At 48.7% G+C, this 22,440-nt stretch overlaps 1 protein-coding gene across 2 annotated transcripts in view; it reads right to left on the bottom strand.

Moving 5' to 3' along the window:
* Positions 1-1,009: 1,009 nt before the first annotated feature.
* CDK7 (cyclin dependent kinase 7) overlaps positions 1,010-22,440 on the bottom strand; it is a 306,650-nt gene continuing 285,219 nt past the window's right edge. For both annotated transcript variants that reach the window (XM_086960721.1, XM_086960720.1), the window contains exon 12: positions 1,010-1,598. In XM_086960721.1, coding sequence (XP_086816847.1) covers positions 1,570-1,598 — 29 coding nt within the window. In that variant the 3' untranslated portion in view covers positions 1,010-1,569. The remainder of the gene's footprint in view (positions 1,599-22,440) is intronic.

The following is a 22,440-nucleotide window of genomic DNA, read 5'->3' as shown; positions in this document are numbered from 1 at the left end:
ATTTCCTAGGGGCTTGGTACTAATGTCAGGGATCGAGCTTCACTCACTCCGCAGTTGATAATATTTAGTATTTCCCGCTGGCATACCACCACCGCAAGGGGTAGTGCTTAGGTTCATCTGGGTTAACTCCATGCAGGGGTGGCTCCTCCATTGGAGCGGAGCAGTGTCGCTCTACTAAAATTAGCCCCCAAAGCCCCAGAGCTGAAAAATGAAATGGTAATTCATTACCATTTAATTTTTCATTCCCCGTCCCGAACAGAGCGTCAGGATAGGGCGGAGCCTGCTGAGTGACAGCAGCGAGGAGGAGGGTGGGCTGTATGTCCACTGTTTAAAGTGCGCAAGTTTTTTTGGCTGTCCGTCTTGCGACAGCCAGCCGCACAGCTGCACTTTAAATATCTCCAACGACAAGTGCAGGCCTCCAGAGCGCTGTGGAGTGCCGAGTGAGGCCGCCACTCCAATCAGGGCGCTGCTGCATGAGAGCAGTGCCAGGATTAGTCAAGGGAGTATCCTGGTGGCCGGGCTGCAGTTGAGAAAAAAGATGTCTGGTGCTGAGGACTCGGTAAGGGTTTAATTTGATTTATTTATTTAATTTTATTTGCGCTTACCCATTCCCTCTCCCGGTAGAGTCCAGCCACCACTGACTATGTAGTGCTCACTGGTAGAACGGCCACCAGATGGTATGTACATACCCACAACTCTGTGAATGACCACATGCATGACTGTTTTGCAGAATGTCAGCTTGTATGGCCAAGTGCAATCCAGCACACATTTTTGTTTCAAGTTCAGGCATACGCGCAGCTATAAATACAAAACAAGGGCACAACTCTGGTCCTCAAGCAGGGTATCTACGCTGTCAGTACAGCCATACTATTGCAAAGTGCTTCAGTATCTCAGAGGCAAGAAGCGCTATATACATGACCATAGTATCCGATCACAGAGTCATCCTAAATTGAAGAAATGCTCATCGTTCTAAATTTCGAGCACATTAGACATGGAGTAAAAAAGTGAGGCGCTTTGACATCAGATTTAATATAGACTTTTTCTGAAATACCATGTACACCACAACTACTCTATTGCCACTTCTAATCGTGCCATTAAGGCAAACTGTTTTTCTTTATTGACATTACATAATTATACACATTTCTGTTTACAAAAAAGGAACACATAAGTAGCTGTAAACGTCTCGTGCAGGATGCATTGCTTGAAGTTTTAAGTTTACCTTTTGATTTTTCAGGAAACCTTAGGCTTATGAACATTTGTCAATACTTGGGCATTTTCTTGAGGTACACAAAATAAGAACAGGATCCCAAACATAAAAAACACACTATTAAAGAAATATTTTTATTTAAAAAGGAAAGATACAAAAAGTCAGGAGTTGAGGTTCATTTAAGTATTACATATATATAAATATATATATGAAGCATAATATATTACAAAAGTACTCTTAGTATCAAAATAATACAATGCACATTAAATAATTGCATTACATCATGGTTTCTTCAGGTCACATAAGCCAGTTATCAGCAGCAATGTTCTTTTTTTCTCTTAGAGGTCTTGTGACGACAGTGATCAAAATATTAATTTTTTCGAAGGTCCTCCTAAGTGAGAAAAACATATTTAATGTTAGTTTATGGTGTAATGTAAACAAACATACAATATCTTTCTTTAGGCACGGGCAACATAACTTGTATTAAACTTTAGCTCTAAATCCAGGCAAAAGGTTGACGGTACTACATTAAATATCCCAGAGACATTTAAACCTGTTTCGGCCACATTCTTTTAAGTTAAACCTAAACGTCGGTGTATTCCAACACGTTCCACTATGTGTAGGGGTACGATTTATGCTCTGCTTGTGAAATGGCAAAAAATACGGGGAACCATCACTGACTTTGCAGACTACCAAGTCCGCAATAAAATCATAGCGAAGGCCAGAAAGAATGACCGGGAACAGGCTGACACAGTTCTCCTTGCCATGCAAGGAATTTCTTCCCTAACATACCACAAACTTCTCTTTAGAAGACCACATTGAAAGTGTCTGCACACTGACAGTCTCAGAGTCCAGCAGAGTGCCTGCATTAGGAATAATTCACTGATGGCAACAGGACAAATGTCGCTGCCATTTATAAATGTTCAACGGAATTGATGTTGGAATGCATTGCTTGTACACCATGAAGATTGATGCATTTAATCAATATTTAAAGAAGTGAAATTGGAGAACTTCAATCCAACTCTTGGGATTTCAAGATAGATTTATTGGGCTCATCTTGGTAGTGCATCTTGGGACTGGACAGCCTGCTGTCCACCAGCGGTCATTGTGTATATTTCTTGTGTTCAGAGACAGTGCACGCACCAAGGGCCTACACATATTAAAGCAGTTAGTTTCATTTGAAGTTTGCTATAACCTTGAGTGCAGTTAACTACCAATCATTTGTTACAGGACAAATATCCCCCGTTTTTTGGTAGAACATGAGATGTCGTTCTAATGTACGTAGCCCCAGATGCTGAGCCAACGGACAGATGTATCCCTTTATATTTGAGTCCTACTGTAGGGAGGTGTTGAAACCTAATATTTATACCTATACTCTTTACCTATTTTAACAACTTACAACATTTTAATGGCACATTAAAGGAACAAATATATTTAAAAAAAATAAGTTTTACTGTACTGAAAACAAATGAAATATAAAGATTTGACTCACTGTTTTCCAAATACAAAAGCCTACAAACCTATCCATCCCTAATGGCATATGGCTACACCCTAATTACAGGACTTGAGCAATACGGTATTAAAAGGACAGCTACTTAGTGACAACTAGTTTGTGAAGCACAACTTGATGTTCCATGAGAGATCCACTGTAGTCTCAAGTTGATTAAAAAGAAATGTTACTAACCCTGTAAGCATCTGTTCGTGGCATTTAGTGATGTAGATTTACATGCTCTACATACTCCAGCCATCTAGTGTTTAACTCAGACGTGAGCAATTTGTTTTTCTTCAAAGAGGTTTTCCGAGTAAATAGGTACAGTAACTCCTCCTTTAACCAGTATTGTGAAAGGGCATTTGCTCCATTGCTATATTTTTTTCACACGGCGGTTGAGGATGAAGATGGAAAATAGTAAATGCAAGAAGGAGAGAGAAAAAGGCATCTGTATCAAACTTTGGTGTCCAGGGAGGTGGAAGGGCATGTGAATCTACAGTACTCGATGCCACAAACAGATGCCTACTGAACAATTTGCATTCCATTTGTAGCATGTGTAGCTGCAGATACACATGCTCTGCATAGACTGTGAAGCCGCTGCCCCTTTAAAGTAGAGAGTAGCCAAAGGATACTGTATAGGACTGAAAAGAGTTTGCAGAACAGCTTGGCCAACGTTTGCTTATTGGCATGGAAAGACCCCCAAAAGTAGTGCCGGTAAACGTGAGTGGCGTGGACCAAATAACTGCCTTACATATGTCATATGTCAGCAAAGGGAATGTTGAAAACTGGCAGCTTAATGGTTTGATTGAACGGGAGAGCACCTTGGGAGAAACTTTCTTCCAGGGAAAAAGCTTGGAGTTCACCAACATGCCTTAACCCCTTCCCCGCGGGGCTAATTCCCCCGCTGTGCTGGGGGAGGGGGTGCGCTCGCAGCACCCCGGTGCTCGTGACGACCTCAACTCGTCACGCAGCACAGTGACGCTGTGCTCATTTTTTAATTTATTTTATTTTATTTGAGATTTTTTTATTGCGCGACAATTACCCGTGGGTGTCTCGGCGCATATGATTACTCAGAAAAGGACCGATGCCCACCAGCTTACTGGTCAAATAACCAGGTTTTAAGGCGCTTACGGAAAACTACCAGGTTGGGGGCGGTTTTAATGATCAGAGGGAGGGTGTTCCATAGCTTGGGTGCTGCTACCATGAAACGCCTGTCTCCCCAGGTCACTTTTTTGATTCGAGGGACTGAGAGCATGCAAATGTTTGCAGATCTGAGCTGTCTCTTTGGGGTGTGCAGTTTAAAGGCCTCTCTCAGAAACCTGGGTCCTGTATTGTGTACGGCTTTATAGGCAATACATAATGCCTTGAATTTAATACGGTTTTCCACTTTTAGCCAGTGAAGCTGTCGAATGGCTGTAGTTGTCGGATGGCGTCGGGGAATACCGAGCAGAATTCTGGCTGCCGCATTCTGTATGGACTGGAGTTTCATTAGGACTTGTTTTTGAGTGTTCAGAAAGAGGGCATTCCCGTAGTCCATCTTCGAGAATACCAAGGTAGTAATGAGAGTTTTCCCTGCTGATGCTGGAAGATAGGGCATGAGTTTCCTGATTTTCTTCAGGACATAAAAGGCGGATGATACTACCTTGTTTACATGATAAGACCAGCTTATTGTCGAAAAAAACTCCCAGGTTTCTGACCTTGGCAACTGGGACAGGCGGGGGGCCCATCTGGCTTGGCCACCAGATGGGTGACCATTCCGGGGATAGGTTGCCAAAGGTCATAACCTCGGTCTTATCCGAGTTAAGTTTCAGACAATTTGTTGACATCCAGGAGCAAACGACCAGCATTGCTTCTTGAAATTTTGCTGCCACCACTGGATCATCCTTATGCACCGCCAGGACTAGTTGGGTGTCGTCTGCATAAGATGTCAGACGCAACCCATGGGTTTTTATTACCCTCGCTAAGTCCGCTACATAGATGTTAAACAGCGTCGGACTTAGCGAGGAGCCCTGGGGGACCCTACAGGGGATTGCGGAGACAGGAGAGTAAAAATTGCCTAATTTCACTGTCTGCGTGCGACTGTTCAGGAAAGATGAAATAAGATCTCCAGCCAAGTCGACAATCCCCAGGGCTGTGACACGGTCGATCAAGATGGCATGATCGACCGTGTCGAAGGCCGCGGACAAATCCAGAAGAATAAGGAGTGCCGCTTCTCCTTGGTCCATGAGGGATCTAATTTCATCAGATGCTTTTATTAGTGCAGTCTCGGTCCCATGGCCCTTTCTAAATCCGAACTGAGTATCGTCTAAAAGATTGTGGGAGTCGACGAACTCAGAAAGCTGTTGGTTCATTATAGCTTCACAAATTTTTGCCGGAAGAGGAAGGCCCGCAATTGGTCTATAATTGGCCGAGACTGCAGGGTCCAGAGATTGTTTTTTAAGCAAGGCTTTTATAACCGCATTCTTCCAGCCGTCTGGATATATGCCAGTTTTAAACATGGCATTGCATATGTCTGTGAGAGGAGAGGAAATTGCCTCATTTATGGCGTTCATCACCATCGGAGGACAGGGGTCGAAAGGGGAGCCTGCCTTGGTGGTGGCAATAAGCCTGCTAACCTGGTCAATAGTGACTGGATGAAAGGAGGGTAAGGTGGCATGTCCACTGTTAGCTTGATGGCTTGCCTCCCTGTTCTCCCCTCTGGGGTTTCCGGTAAAAGATGAATAGATGTCAGCAACCTTAGTAGAAAAGAACATAGCCAAAGAGTCACATAATGTTTGTGAGGGTTCGATTCCAGGTCCTGAAGGGGGGTTGGACAGAGTGTTTACCACCGAAAACAGCTCCCTGGCTGAATTATGAGCGGTCTCAATTTGAGTAGAGAAGAAAGCACTTTTTTGAACAGCGATGGCCTTTTTATAGATTGCAAGTGCATCTTTGTAGGATTGCTTGGCTACGGGGCAATACTGCTTGCGCCACCGCCTCTCCAAGTTCCTGCAATGTTGTCGATGTAGCCTAAGCTCCTCAGTGAACCATTTTGCCGAAGGAGAAGTTCTGTTAGAGAAAATAAATTTCTCCGGGGCCACCTGATTAGCCACGTTCTGGATCCACTCTTGGAACTGGGCTGATAATACATCCGGGCTATCAGAACCTGTGGGTGGGGAGGAGGTCAGAATATCCATAAACCGCGGGATATCTGCACTTTTCCATGCCCGAATTCCTATCCTACCTCTTCGTTTACATTGAGGAGGGTTAGGCGCACGTGATTTTATGGTAAAGATAATAGCTTTGTGATCAGACCATACTAATGGCAAAACATCCACCATCATGACATCGGGATTGTTGGTGAATAAGCCATCCAACGTATGTCCGGCTTGATGTGTAGGGCCCTTCACTAGTTGCTGCAGTCCCAGAGTCTGCAAGTCAGCAATAAGCTGCACGGCATCGTTGTTCTCCTGATCTTCAAGGGGAAAATTAAAATCACCAAGAATTAGATAGTCTGGGGATCCTATGATATGAACATTAAAATCGGGGAGAGTGGCTAAAAATGTGTTCCGTGGACCCGGGGGTCTATACAGGAGAATCCCTTTAAGGGCTTGCTTGTGGTTGAGATTGACAGCGAATGTTTCTGATACACAATCTAAACCCTGGATGAGGTCAAGTCTGGAACGATATGTATCCTTATGAATAATGGCTATACCACCACCTCTTCCTGTTATTCTATCCTGCCTGGCCACACTATATCCTTCCGAGATTGCCTGACAAAAGTCAGGTCCTGAAGCGTCCCACCCCCCCAGGTTTCCGTGACAAAAAGTATGTCCAGGTCCTGGCTGAGGATACATTCCCTAATATGTAAACTATGGTCATGACCACGCCTGTTTTAATGGAATGCTCAGCACAGTGGGGGAATTAGCCCCGCGTGTGAGCGCCGCGGGTGTCATGACGAGCTCAGCGGCACCGTGACTCATGACGAGCTGAGTTCGTCATGAGCACAGAAGAGGCTAAAGATGTAATGGCCAGAAGGCAATCTTTCATGACAGGACTGTAGTGGGCAAAAGTGTAAGAGTTAAAGGGAGGGCCCATGGGGCTAGTAAGTATAATATTGAGGTCTACATGGAGGCAGGAAGTACACTGGGTTGGATAACTCGTTTGAGCCCTTCCCTGAAAGCTTCGATGACGGGGACTTTGAACAGGGAAGAGTGCTGTCTGTTCTGTAAATAAGCAGAGACTGTGGCGAGATGAAGGCGTACAGAAGTGTGAGCTGAACCTGATCTTTGAAACTGAAGAAGGTAGCTAACTAGGTCTTGTAGCACTGGTTTGAGCAGATGGATAGGTTCTAGCAGGCAACAGTGGACAAACCTTTTACACTTGGCCGCATAGCAGGCCGTGTGGTCTCTTTAAAGACAGGCATACATTCTGCAAGCAAATTAAAGCAACCAAATTCTAGGACCTCACAAGATTGATCTGCCTAGGTTTGGATGCCTGATGGCAACTTGGTTCTGCGTGAGAAAGTCTGCCTGGCTGGGCAGTTTCTCCTGGGAATCACTGACAAGTCTAGAAGAGTTGTGCACCAGGGTTGAGGGTGAAGGACATTTGCCAAAGCTTCAGATTCTTGTACGAGAGGAGTGGGAGAAGCAGAAAAGTATAGGCAAATATCCCTGATCAGTTTATCCATAGTGATTGCCCATGGACTGTGGTTGTTGAAACCTGGAGGCGAAGCTTTGGCAGGTTGGGCAGTTACGAAGAGATCTACATCTGAAAACCTGTAATGACAGAAGTACAGGTGGAGGACTTGAGGGCGGAGTTCCCAGTCATTGACTTGTTGCTTCATCCTGAGGAGCAGGTCTGCAAAAGTCCACTCTTGGTAGGTACTCCACTAGTAGATGCATCTTGTGGTTACGCGACAAACGCTAAAAGTTCTGTGCCAGAGCTGAGTCCGGCGGAGAGCTTGTGCCTCCTTGATTCTGAAGGTAGTAAATGGCTAAATAAACAAATAGAATCCAATCTTAAAGACTTCGGGTGTATCCTCTGCAGTGGGGAACACCTTTCTTGTTTTTAGGTCCCCTCACACACCAACAGGCCCCTTGGTGTCATGCTTCATCATCGGGGTCATCGTACCTACGGATACGCGGGAGCACTTGATAGACTATGTGTGGTGTTGGTGAGGGTTTTTTTATATGTGAGTGTGTTGTGGGGTTTGGCAAATAGTGAAAGTTTAAAAAGAACCTGGCTCGTGGGGTGACTAAAAAATATTTAATAAGCCCCCGGGCTGGTACTACTAAAATACGGGTGGAAGGTTGTTACGCTGGTAATGTGCGTTACCTCCTTTTGGTGTGCGTCGACATGTTTCGGTGCAAAAAGCACCTTCTTCAGGACGGGGTGCACAAATCCCCACCGTACTCAGGTTTCTCTAACTAATACTAGAATTTTCTAATAAAAGTGAGGAAGAAATTACAGTGCAGGTAGAAACAATGTACCTAACAAAAAAGACGTTGACGCTACCATGGGAACGCATTTTGCAAATACCCTGGGGGCTATAGTGACCCTGAAGGGCAGTACCCAGAACTGATTGTGCTGGTCACTTACCACAAATCTCAGGAAGAGGCTGTGAGCAGGGTGAATGGGTATGTGGAAGTATGCATCCTTTTAATCAAATGAGGTCATAAAGTCACCTTGTTGCAGTAGAGGGACGAGATCCTGTAGAATATGGAAGTGTTCTGAAAGGATGCACTTGTTTTTTATTTTATTTTAATTTATTCATGCAGTTTGAAACCAAACGAAATTACAGGCAGTAATCAAACATGGCATTTGCAGTGTGGCAATACACATCACTACGAATGTTTAGATACATACCATAACAAAAGTGGCCAAGTACATTAGCCCCTTCACTGCTAGGCCTTTTCTCCTCTTGTGCTAAGCCTTTTTTGGCTATTTGGGGTAGGCCCCTGTAACTCTTTGACCACAAAAGGTATCCACGCCAAATTTGCGTCCTTTTCTTCCAACATCTTGGGGATTCTAAAGGTACCCAGAGTTTGTGGTTTCCCCTGGAGTGGATCCAGAAATGAGCCAAAATTCAGTAAAAGATTTTGGGGGAAAAATGGGAAAAAGGGCTACAGCCAAAAGCATTTGTTTTTTCCCTGCAAATGGTACCAACAAAGGGGGTGTGGTGCTGAAATCACCATCTTCCCAGCTTTCAGGGACAAGCAGACTTTTGTCAGAAAACCAAAACTTTTTACAGTTTTGGCATTTTTCTGGGACATAGCCGATTTTTGCTATTTTTGTGTGCTTTCAACTTCCTTCCAGATAATGGCAGAAATGGGTATGAAAGCATAATGGATCCTGGAAAGCTATACATTTTAGAAAAGTAGACCACATTTTGAAATCGGCAAGGTGTCATTTGTGTAGATCCTTCAAGGTTTCAAGGTCCCAGGATGCTGGTTTCCGGTCCAGGGAAGACATGACTTGGCAGTTCGGGCGGGACTGTTCCCATGAGGCACAGGGTCAGACTGATTTGCATATGAACATGTCTGAATTGGGGTGGCGGAGTGCGGTAAAGAATGATGATGGATTAAACCCAGATCATGTGACTGGGAGTGAGTGCTTGCATTGTTCAACACTCCGTCCATCATCCCTTTGGTTTTACTTCTTCTAATTATGACACCTGTTTGAAAACAATATACCGTTACATCAGCTGGACCTTTCTGGTTGTGGGGATATATAGGACTTGTACGCTCACCAAGAACCTGACGAACCCAGAGCCAATAACTGAGCAGCGTCTTGCAATGGTTTTTAGGTCTCGCCTAGGCTGCGCGCATGCGTTGCACTAGGAGATGACCTTTAGAAATTGGTTAGCTCTTTTGCACTCATGCTTGTGCTGGCATCCACCTTGCGGGAGCGAGCAGCGGCACGTGCGCTAATTGAAAACAGATGACCTGCGAGCCACTGCGAGCTCCCGCAAGGTGGATGCCAGCACAAGCACGAGTGCTTGTACTTTCGTCACAAGCGTGTCATCTCTTGCTTCCCTTCCTCCCGATTTCAAAGAGTCCCTTCATGGTGCTAAGTTCTCCGCCTAAACTGTGACACTGTCGGAGGCATTACGCTCACCAGGTGTAGACTGATTCCCACGTTTCCCTCCCCTGTCCGATCCTACAACCCCCACATCCAGTAGTCACAAGCCTGCGACGGTGCAGCTACGAACGCGGTGAGTTTAATTCTCACCCACCAAGAGGGTTGCACGGAAGGATGGGCTCTACAACCCCCCCCCCCCGTTCTTGTTTGGATACCAGTACAGGCAAGCTGGAATTAGAGCCCCTGTGACTAAGGAGTAGGCAGGAAGATACATCATTAAAGCAGTTTCCCTGTGTTCTTGCTCAACAACATACATCAAATCCTGGGGGATTTTGACTATTTATTGTGTATTAACCATTCTTACCATTAAATTAGGTCTTTGAACAAAGGGTCATGCTTGTGCTGACAACGTGAGGCATCTTGGGGGTGCAAGGCTTGCCCACGTGAAATGGGCTCATGTTTGTAGAGAAGCTCAATTTATCGTGTGCGTGCGTGAAGTCCTCAGGAATAAAATGAACTGGTCTGGCAAGGAACATGTGGGCGCTTGCTGCCAAGCATCTGTGCGAGTCATACCACAAGGTAAGTTTCTACTTTTACACATGCACAAATAATTGTGGCAAATGGAATGAGCGCACAGGCAAACCTAATTTGGAGGCCTGGGTACAAATATGAAGAGATGCAAGGTGGTGTGCCCTTCGTCAAGAGTCTGCAATAGCATTTTGTGAAGTTTACTTCACATGGGAAAGGCTGCTACTTGGAATGGAAACCTTTAGCTGTATTTCCAGTTATATTGGGGCAGTTATCATTCAAGAGAATGAAGGAGTGTTAACAAGAAAAATGTATTACTTACAGAAAATACCCTACGTATAAACGAGTAGTGATGGGCCTGGGTGCACACAAATAATCAGCAGATACCTAAGCTGCAACAAGGCGGCAACAAAGAAGTGGATGATCATACAAGAGGCTATCAACTCGCTGGAATCCCAATGACAGCTCACTTGTACATACATTGACAAACAACTTAATTTCTAAGCTTTTTCTTAAGTGCTACTTCCCTACTGAGTCTTTTCACTCTGCCTACCTACTGCAGTTTGTAAGAAATATTTATTCAGTTCAGCTGGTTTTTCTACTGCACAAATAAAAGCAGAATTCTATGTTCAGCTATGTGAGAGGTTATATATTTTCCACTCTGTCACCTTTAACAAAAACCTATAAAAAATAAATCCCAAGTTAACGCTGTCCAGTTCCAAATCTTTATAGGCTATTGCATTTAAGGCTGAATTTCCTAAAAAGATTTAACTTGCTAGCATTATTAAACTAAAATATTTTTTAAACTCGTGTTTATTTAAATCATAACTGAATTGCATTTTTCAACATTTTTGATAGAACCCTTCCTTAGCCTTAGGCTTACATTTAGCCTTTTCTCTTTAAATTAAAAAAGTTATTGGCTAATGAAGCTGCCAAAATATCTTACTTACAATTGTTTTTATTGATTTAGGAGTCTCAACTTGTGTAGGAACAGACTCAAGCCACTTCTAGCCACAGGACTCTTCGTAGAAAATGTGCCTGGCAAACCTAGGATTAAACAAGCATTAGCATAGCCAATAGGTCTCGTTTTTGGGACCATATAAATGTTTAGCCATGCAACAGTTGATGTTGTTGCACCAAGGATATTGTGCTGGATAACTAAACACTTATAAGGTCCCAAAGGCGAGACCTATTAGCCAATGCTTCTTTATTATGTACCGGGTATAAAGCAATTAATTTTGGAAAATATATACATGGAAAAATCGGTATGAAAGACACCTATGTATTTCTGAAATTGGAACAAAATATAGAGTTTAGAAACAGAAGATATTTGCACATTTCCGAAATTGTGAGTTCCTATACTAGCATGAGAATGATAGGTTATTTTTCAAAATTACTTCTTTTTTACAATTGTCTTTCATTTGGAAGTCAGAAATGCATCGAAAGTCAATAGGTAATAACAGTTGCTCTACAGAACAGGTTACTTACCTTCTGTAACGATATATCTGAAAGAAACATTAGTAGTGATAGATTCTGTACCTTAGAATTACCCCCAGGCATCAGACTGGATCTGGAAAGTTTTTGTCAGCAGTACCCCTGCGAGTCAGAAGCTGGCGTTCTACGGCTCCGCGTCCGTCGTTGGCGTCGTGGTCGCCGAGATGACGTTGCGGCAGCAACTTAGACGCCACCTCGCGCGCTGACGTCAGATCTGTACACAACTTTCCGCGCCAGAAAACACAGAGCAGTGCAAGATACTGACCACTGGTGCCTTGAAAGTAGGGCCCTGAAAGGAATGACCTTAACCCTAGAAATCAGTTTGCAGTTTGCAGAATGGGGAGGATGGGTGGGTAAGTAAGGAATCTATCACTACTAATGTTTCTTATAGATATATTGTTACCGAAGGTAAGTAACTTGTTCATCTGAAAGAAACACATAGTGATAGATTCCTTATCTTAGAATAGATACCACAGTAATACCAACCCCGGTGTTTGGTTTGCGAACCAAGATCACACCAGGAAGTCTCGGAGAACAGAACGGCCAAAGAAGCAGTCTCTCCGGACTTGGCCGTCCAGGCAGTAGTGCTAAGCAAAAGTGAGCAGCGAGGCCCACGTAGCTGCCTGACAGATGTCTTGCAGGGGGACACCACGTCCCAATGCGGTAGCGGCTGCAGTCGCCCTGGTGAAATGGGCGTGCAGCCCCAATGGAGCTTCCTTTTTAGCCAGAGAATAACAGGCTTTAATACACAGACGACCCATCGGGAGATGGTCCGCTTGTGTACTGCCAGACCTTTTTAGGTGCCAACATAGCCAACACAGAGCTGGTCATCCACTCAAAACTGTTGTGTGTGGTTCAAATAAAACGAAAGCGCACGTTTTGGGTCCAGACGGTGGAGCTTCTCTTCCTCTCTAGAAGGATGCAGAGGCAGAAAGAAGTGGGCAGGGTTTTGGTCTGCCTGATGTGAAAGGCAGTGACAACCTTTGGCAGTAAGGATGGACGTGTCCTGAGCACAACCTTGTCCGGATGGACAGATAGAAAAGGAGGCTTACAAGAAAGAGCCTGGAGCTCACTCACTCTCCTAGCATAGGTGATGGCTACCAGAAAAGCAGTCTTCAAGGATTGCAGACGAAGAGGACAGTTGTGAAGAGGCTCAAAGTGAGCGCACATTAAATACGTTAGAACCAGGTTCAAGTCCCACTATGGCATCACAAAAGGAATAGGAGGGAAATCTATTTACAACAGGGTATTTGAAAAAAGAGAGGTGATCAGGGAGCCTGAGAAAGGCCGAAATAGCAGAAAGGTGCCCTTGATAGTGCCCAGAGGAGAGTCCTGCTGGGCCAAGGAAAGAAGAAACAGAAGAACTTCTGAAAGAGGGGCAGAAACGGGATCCACAGCCTTTGCTGTGCACCATGTAACAAATTTGTTCCACCTGCAGGTGTAGACCAACTTAGTGGAAGGCCACCTGGCCGCCAGAATAATATTACAAACTTCAGGAGGCAAGTCAAAAGGAATCAACTGCAGCCACGCAAGGAGGTGGAGATTGCATAGGTTCGGGTGGAAGACCATCCCTTGCTGCTGCGACAGGAGATCCTCCCGAAGAGGCAGTCGGGAGAATCGATTGTCATACTAAGTAGCTCAGGATACCATACTCTTCGATCCCAGGCCGGAGCCACAAGAATGACTTGGGCCCGGTCGTGTCTAACCTTCTTCAGCACTCTGGGCAGAAGTGGTATAGGTGGAAAGGCGTACAACAGACCGCAACTCCACTCGCGATGAAAAGCGTTGTCTAGCGAGTGCCGCCCTGGAAATTCCAACGCGCAGAACTGCTGACATTGCACGTTCTCGTCCGAGTGAAGACGCCATTTGTGATCCATCATGCACCTTTGGCTGAGTTTGTCCACCCTGGCGTTCAGTGAACCTGCCTGGTGTTGAACCACCAGGGAAATGCCCTGAGGTTCCAGCCATGTCCAGAGGCGCAGAGCCTCCTGACTTAGGGTCCACGACCCCACCCCACCCTGTTTGTTGCAGTACCACATGGCGGTGGTGTTGTCAGTGAACACCTGCACTACTCTTCCCCGGATAGTGGGAAGGAATGCCTTCAGTGCAAGTCGGATTGCCCAATGCTCCAGAAGGTTGATATGGAGCCGGGACTCCGCCGGAGACCAGAGGCCTCTGATCTCCCCCTCTCCCATGTGACCGCCCCATCCCAGCAGGGACGCATCCGTCACCTCTGTTTGCTCTGGTTGGGGAAAGGAGAGGGATCTGCCATTGACCCAATGCCGGTTTGTGAGCCACCACTGCAACTGCCTTGCAGTGCCCTCTGAGATCTAGACGGGCTCAGACAGGTTCCCCATGTGCTGCGCCCACTGGAACCTCAGGTCCCACTGCAGAGCCCGCATATGCCATCTGGCATGATCGACCAGCAGGATGCAGTAGGCCATAAGGCCCAGCAGCCTCAGGGTCAGCCGGACCGAAACCCAGGATAGAGGCCCAAAGACCGTAATCAGAGCCTGACTATCCTTGACTCATCATTCGGGAGGATAGACCAGAAACAGCGTCGTATCCAGAACCGCTCCAATGAAGAGGAGCTTCTTAGAGGGAGTCAGATGCGACTTCGGCATATTGATGGAGAACCCCAGCAAATGCAGGAGGTCGGCCATAGTCTGGAGGTGGGAGACGACTGCCTTGGGCGACCCAGCCTTCAACAACCAGCCATCGAGATAGGGGAAGACAGGACCCCGGATCTGCCGCATATAAGCTGCGACCTCCGCCATCACTTTTGTGAACACCCGAGGGGCACTGGTAAGGCCAAAGGGGAGCACGGTAAACTGAAAGTGCTTGTGGCCTACCGTAAAATACAGGTAACGCCGGTGCGTCCTGCACCATGCCACCCTAGTTTAGACCCAGCCATATGGAAATCAGTCTTGACCCTGTGCCTCATGGGAACAGTCCAGACCGAACTGCCAAGGCAGGTCCTCCCTGGACCGGAAAAAAGCATCCTGGGACCGGGATCAGCAGGCTAGCTTGAATCCAGTAGCACAGTGAGCAAGGGACCCACGTCTGGGCATACCCATCCCACTTAGGGCGAAAAGTGCTACACAAACAAATGGACGGAATGCGCTGAGGCAGCACTCGCTCCACTGTCTCCCACACAGAGTGGGAGTAACTGCCCAAGAGGCATGCGGTGTTCTTAGACCGCAGCCCTGAACTGGCGGAAGAAAAAATCTTCTTTCCAAATTGTTCCAGTCTCTTGGACTCTGGGACGTTGAGGTTTGGACAACCAAGCTCTCAGGGGTGAGGTGTTGGGAGAGGAAAAGGGGGTCTCCCGGGGTCGGGCGATGGCGTCGGGCCGCGTTCCTGTCCACAGGAGCCCCTGTGCTGGGACTGGACCAGGTGCCCAAAAGAACATCAGAAAGTGCATCATTAAAAGGCAGCAATGGCTCCGCAGAGGGAGCCACCGGCTGAAGCACTTCTGTCAGGAGGTTAGTCCTGACGGCCACGGTAGGGAGTTGGAGGTTGAGGGCCTCCGCCGCCCTACGCAACACCACTGCTTAACTTGCACCCTCCTCCGTAGCTACGGTAGGAGGAGTGAGCATGCCACGGTCAGGGGAGGTGTCAAGACCACTGGCATCCCACAGTATCTCTACCCAGTCCGGGTCATACTCACATTGAGCTGTGAGAGGGTCCTCAGACCCCTCCTAGTCCTCCCCTTCCTCCTCAGGCTGATGTACAGGCCGAAAATAAGGAGGAGGTCGACATAGGGGTATAAAGGCCCCGTCGGAATGGACATGTCCATGTCGGGGCTGAAACCGGGGCCGGCGTCGTCCGGTGCCACGGGCGATGTCAGAGGTAGTGTCGATGGGGTCGACATCGGTGGAGGTGTAACGAGGTCAACCAGCGTCAACCAGGATCCAGGCTTGGATCCTTGGGGGCCCTGAGGCGCCAGGGCCGAAGCCGACAGAAATGCCGAAGCCGCCGAAAGTGAAGGGCAAGGACCCCCAGTCGGGCCGCGGGGCCCGAAGGCGCAACGGAGGGGCCTGAAAGCGCAACGGCGGGGCCCGAAGGCGAAACGGCGGGGCCCGAAGGCGAAACGGCAGGGCCCGAAGGCGCAACGGCGGGGCCTGACGGTCCAAAGAAATTCCTGCAGCTGGGCCAGAGTCGCCGATGGACCCAGGAAGGGGGGGTAGGCCGACAGAGACACCGTAGGCTCCGCCGGAGCCGTGGGGGAGGCACCACATGCAACTTCATCTGCGTTGCACGACAAGCGAGGGGAAGTCGTCGAGCAATGACGCTTCTTTGACTTCTGGTGTTTCGTCTTACCTGACCTTGAGTGCGAAGACTTCGATCCAGAAGAACAATGGTGATGTATCCTCGACCTCTCACCGGACCGGGACCTGGAGCGGCGCGGAGCCGACTGCCGGACCTCCAGCAACTTTCGGGACTGCTCCCGCAAAGACTTTGGTGCCATGGCCCAGCAGTCGGGGAACGACTTGGGGTCGTGGTCGCGCCCCAGGTGCGGGTCCATCACCAATATCATCCGATCACATTCCCCGCAAGACTTGTAACCGTGCATCCCTATAACACCAGGTGTCGATGGACTCGAAAAATTTGAGACAAAAAGCCTCAAAAACACAGTCAAAAATGACTTGGGGTACTACTCTCTCCGGAACTGCACTTGCTGGCGCAGAAAAAGAAAGAACTGACCTCAGCGCGCAAGTAACTCCTGCAATGTCATCTCGGTGACCAAGACGCCAACGACGGACACAGAGCTGCACAACGCCACCTTCTGACGCGCTGATGAAAACTTTCCAAATCCAGTCTGATGCCTGAGGGTTTCTCGAAGGTAAGGTATCTATCACTATGTGTTTCTTTCAGATAATCTGTGTTACCCTAAGTCTCCCAATAAAAATGGTACCTCAGTAATGCCCACGACAGGAAACGGCTCAAAACGCAACGTGGACACACTATTTTTTATAGTGAAAACTGACCCTTTTTTTGTTAAGTGCCTAGCTGTAGATTTTAAACCCTAGCTCTGCCTCCACCTAGGGAAACCTAGCAAACCTATACATTATTGAAAACTAGACACTCTGGGGAATCCAGGAAGGGGTGACTTGACTGGCTCTCCCAAGGTTCTATTACTCATAATCCCTTGCAAACCTAATTTGTAAAAAACTAAAAAAAACAAACATTTTTCTCACATTTCCTGGTGGAAAGTTATGGAATCTGCGTGGATCCACAAAATTCCACCCACCCCGTGTTCCCCAAAGTCTTCCAAAGAAATGGTACCTCACCTGTGTGGGTAGGCTTGGTGCCAGTGAAGGGAAATGGCCCAAAACGCAACGTGGACACATCACATTTTTACAGTGAAAACAGACCTTTTTTTGCAAAGTGCCTAGCTGTAGATTTTGAACCCCAGCTCTGCTGGCACCTAAGGAAACCTAGCACTAGGGAAACCTAGCAAACCTATACATGTTTGAAAACTAGACACCCAGGGGAATCCAGGATGGGGTGACTTGACTGGCTCTCACCAGGTTCTGTTACCCAGAATCCCTTGCAAACCTAAACATTTGTCAAAAAAACACATTTTCCTCATATTTCTGTGGCGGAAAGTTCTGGAATCTGTGTAGATCCTCAAAATTCCACCCACCCCGCGTTCTCCAAAGCATTCCGAGAAAAATGGTACCTCACTTGTGTGGGTAGGGGTAGGGCCCACGACGGGAAACGGCCCAAAACGCCACATGGACACACCATATTGTCACAATGAAAGCGGACCCTTTTTTAGCAAAGTCCCTAGCTGTAGATTTTGAACCCTAATTCTGCCAGCACCTAGGGAAACATAGCAAACCTATACATTTAAGAAAACTAGACACCCAGGGGAATCCAGGATGGGGTGACTTGTCTGGCTATGGCCAGGTTCCGTTACCCAGAATCCCTTGCAAACCTCATAATTTGTCAAAAAACACATTTTCCTCACATTTCTGTTGTGTAAAGTTCTGGAATCTGTGTGGATCCACAAAATTCCACCCACCCCGCATCCCCCAAAGTCTTCCAAGAAAAATGGTAACTCACTTGTGTAGGGAAGGGCCCAAAACCTATTGAAGTGACTTCAAAATTACCTATCACAAAACAACCTGGTTTTGCAAGGGGGTCCCATGAGTTTTTGGCCCCGGGCCCGTGGCCATCTAGGGAAACCTACCAAACCCACACATTTCTGAAAACTAGACAACCTAGGGAGTCTAGCAAGGTATGGCTAGCGTGGGTCCCCCAAAATTTCCTTACCCAGAATTTCTGCAAACCTCAAATTTAGCTGACAAAAACCACTTTTCTCTCAATTTTCGGTGTGGGAAAGTTCTGGAATCTGCGTGGATCCACAAATTTCCTTCTACACAGCATTCCCCCAGGTGTCCCAATAAAAATGGTACCTCACTCGCGTGGGTGGGTCAAGTACCTGCAACAGGCAAGGCCCCAAAACGTATTAAGGAGACATCAAAATGACATATCACAAAACAACCTGGTTTTGCAAGGGGAGTCGCCTGGGTTTTTGGCCTGGATCTCCGCGGCCATGTTGGGAAACCTACCAAACCCACACAGTTCTGAAAACTAGACACCCAGGGGGTCCAGCGAGGTATGGCTTGAGTGGATCCCCCAATGTTTTCTTACCCAGAATGCCCTCCAAACCTGAAATATAGCTAAAAAACAAATTTTCCACATATTTGTGGGTGGAATCACCCTGACAGCACAAATGTCCCACCCCACAGCATTCCCCTCAGTCTCCCTAGTAAAATGTCAGCATCAAAAGCAGCAGTATAATCAAAGAATCATGCAAAGGGATGGGCGGATGGATCGCTACAGGCCCGGTAGGGAACCCCAGACAGCGGCGCCGACAAGGCTTCATGGCCTGGCACAGGGCATGGGCTGGACCGATACATGGCGCTACCAGCATCCATTGAGCCGAGAATACTCATATGTGTCGGCTGTGCACAAGTCCTTCTCTAGGCTTGACTACCTGTTCATACCGACTCCTTGGCTGTCGAGGGTCGCTGCCACGGCCGTACTCCCCCGTGGCGTCTCGGACCACTCCCCCGTGTCCCTTGACCTGCTGCTGGACAGGAGGCGACAGCCCTTTCGCTGGCGCCAATCCGCGTGGCACCTACAGCAGGATGGATACCGCACACGCTTGCGCGAGTCTATCTCCGCTTATTGGACAGAGAATGGCGGGCCAGAGGTCGACGCCGTCACCCAGTGGGAGGCGATGAAGTCGGTGCTCAGGGGGGTAGACATTGCCTGGTGTGCGGAGGCCCGAAGGACCCATCTGCGCGAGGTGGATGAGGCGGCGGGGCGGGTTCGGGACCTGGAGAGGGACTGTACCGTGAGTGACACGGACGAGGCGGTGGGGCCGCTCCTGCAGGCACAGCAGTTGTACTACTCCCTGCTACACAATGAGGGGCGCCAGCTTTGGCTGGCCACTCAGAGCAGGATCTATCAATGGGGAGATAAATCCAGTACCATGCTGTATAGACTTTGCCAGCACACCTTCCGGCCCCAGGCTCTGCCGGGCATTTGGGATGACCAAGGTGTCCAGTTGGCGGCCCCTGAAGCCATAGCTGCCAGCTTCGCGAGGTATTATGCCGATCTTTATGCCCCCCGTGAGGTCCTCCCTGCGGAGGATATAGACAAATTTTTGACGGATATCCCGCCGCGCGCACTCCCAGAGGAGGCCAGGGATCGGCTGGACCTTCCCCTTTCTTTGGAGGAACTGGGCACGGCCCTTGGGGAATTGAACATCGGCAAGGCCCCGGGACCGAACGGGTTTCCATGCGAGTTTATGAAGACCTTTCACATCCAGCTGGAGGGGCGCTACCAGTTGGCACTGGAGGCGGCCAGGGAGAGTGGACACCTACCGGCGGATTGGCGACACGCCGAAATTGTTGTTTTCTGTAAGCCAGGGAGGCCCCCGGAACAGCATTCTTCATACAGGCCGATTTCCCTCTTAAATTTCGAGGCGAAAATATTGGCCAAGGCCTTGGCCAATCGCCTTCTCCCATGCACCCTGATCAGGCAGGGTTCATGCCCCATAGAGCAACTCGGCACAACATTCGCCGGGCGCAGGTGGTGGTGGAGACAGCCCGGGCAGCCGGGATCCCAACGGCGCTCCTCCTGGCAGATATTGACCGAGCCTTTGACTCTCTCAGCTGGGTGTACCTTAGGGCCCTTCTGTCCCGCCTCAATCTCGGGCCGGTCTTCCTCTCGTACTTGAGCTTGCTCTATACGGACCTGACCGCGTCGGTGCGGGTGGCGGGAGCGGCGTCCGAGTCCTTCCCCATCGGACGGGGCACCAGGCAGGGATGCCCTCTCTCCCCCTACCTCTTCGCCCTGGCCATGGAGCCTCTGGCGGCGTGGGTGAGAATGGATGCGCAACTCCGGGGACTGGAATGGGACATGGGCCCCTCTGACCGTATTGCGCTCTACGCCGACGATGTCCTGTTCTTCCTCACGGACCTCAATAGGTCTGGACCCAGGGTCCTGGAGATCATGAAAATCTTCGGAGAGATTTCAGGATTGCATCTGAATGTGCGGAAGTCCAAGCTGTGGGTTCTGGGCGGCGGGGAGGGGCGGGTGATTGGGCCTTGACACTGCAGAGCGCGACGGGTGGACTCAAGTACCTTGGTATCTTTCTTACTGATGCTCCGGACTTGGCGTGGGAGCGCAATGTGGGGCCTGTGTGGGACAAGGTGCGTTCGGACATAAAAACCTGGTCCAGAATGCTGCTGAACATATATGGCCGGTCGGCGATCTTTAAAATGGTGGCCCTGCCGCGCCTTCTATATCAGTTGCAGAACCACCCATACCCCATTGCACCGCAGTGGTTTCGCCAAGTGAACGCCGCTCTAAGTCAGTTCCTTTGGGCTGGGGGAGTGGCGAGAGTGGCCCTCCGCACCTGCGTTCTTTCTACGTACTGCGGGGGCCTGGCCACCTCAGATATTTTATCTTACTATCAGGCGGCACACTTGCTGGTGCTCAACGACTGGTGGTATGGGGATCGGGGTGACCCGACTTATGCCCTGGAGCGGTACCTGATGGACCCTGACACGATCCACACCATTCTATATTCGGCGGCTATCAGGAAACGGCTCCCCATGGTCACTCAGGTGGTCTTCCGGGTGTGGCGCGCCGCCCTGCGCCGTATGGGATGGTGGAACAGATTGACGAGGGAGACCCCGCTGTGGCAGAACGGCCGTCTCCCGGCGCTGGCGTCCATGCAGGGATTCAGGGGCTGGGATGATATCGGTATCTCCACGCTCGGCTGTGTCGTGAGGGGCACCACCCTTAAGTCTTTCCAGATGTTGAGGGAGGAATATGACATGCCCAAAACTCAATTCTTTAAATATTTACAACTACGTCATGCACTAACTCCCTCTCTGGTGGGCTTGGAATCTCTGCCCGAGTTTAGCCCCCTGGAGGCCAAGGTGTTCATGGGGGAACTAGAGGAGAAAAAGATCTCCAATATATACCAAACTCTGGTCACGCACTGTTCCTCCTCTCTTGATGGATTGCGTACTGCATGGGAGAGAGATCTTGGTGCGTTCGAAGAAGAGGACTGGAGAGAGGCCCTGGAGGCCCCTAAGGGGGCGGCCATTGCGATGCGCCTCCGCTTTATTCAGTTTAAATACTTACACAGGGCCTACTTTACCAGAGAGCGGTTGTGGAAGGCAGGTTTGATTGCCTCCCCCGAATGCTTGAGATGTGGCCGGGAGGTTGGAACGTTTGTCCATACTGTGTGGTCGTGTGCGAACTTGGCCAGGTACTGGGTGGGGGTCTGGGACTGTTTGGCTGAGGTTCTGGGCTGGGACCTTCCCCGATCACCGCAACTAGGCTTGCTTCACGTTATGGAACAGGTGGGAGGCAACATATACAAGCGTCACTTACTGGTCCTAGGCCTCACCATAGCCAAGTGGGATATAGCCAGGGCCTGGAAGGACCCCAGGGCCCCTTTGTTGGAGGTTTGGAGACGGGGATTGGACTTTTGCATGGGACTTGAGCGCCCGATTTTGAGGCCAGGGGATGCCCCCGGAAGTATTTTAAGATATGGAAAAGATGGGCGGACTACAGGGGACTGTGGCTGGAACCACCGATGGCCCAGGACACTGGGGAAGACCTTTGACTGCTGTACCCTGGGCGACAGGGAGTACACACACTGGCTCTTATTATACTCTATGCCTTGAGATTAGCAGACACTGGGTGGGGGGCGGGGTTGGGTCAGGGGAGTTAGGGATTTGGGAGTTGGGGGGTTGGGTGTTTAATGCAATAATGCTTGTACTGAATGCATACCCTTTATTCTAAATGCCTATGCTCATTGGTCCCGCGTTGTGATGCGGGACGATGTCCTTATGCTCTGTGTAATATCAGTACTTGAAATAAAACTTTGTTCTGAAAAAAAAAGAATCATGCAAAGGGGAATGGGGGGGGGGGGCGGGGGATGTGTAGGCTGCTTTACCAGTAATACCAATGCCACAATACTGTCAATGATGGATGCCCCTTCCCTAAAGCCAGACTGTTAGCATGGCAGAATGCCCCTGACCCAGCTTTCCAGGTTCTGTAATAAGGCACTGGGCATAAGACCTTTGCCTCGATGTCTATTAAGACAATCATTCTGTAC

The sequence above is a fragment of the Lissotriton vulgaris genome, chromosome 3_1, assembly GCF_964263255.1.
Source record: "Lissotriton vulgaris chromosome 3_1, aLisVul1.2, whole genome shotgun sequence".
Lineage (NCBI taxonomy): Eukaryota > Metazoa > Chordata > Amphibia > Caudata > Salamandridae > Lissotriton > Lissotriton vulgaris.
Note: the sequence above shows the minus strand (reverse complement) of the source record. Positions and strands in the feature narration are given on the sequence as shown.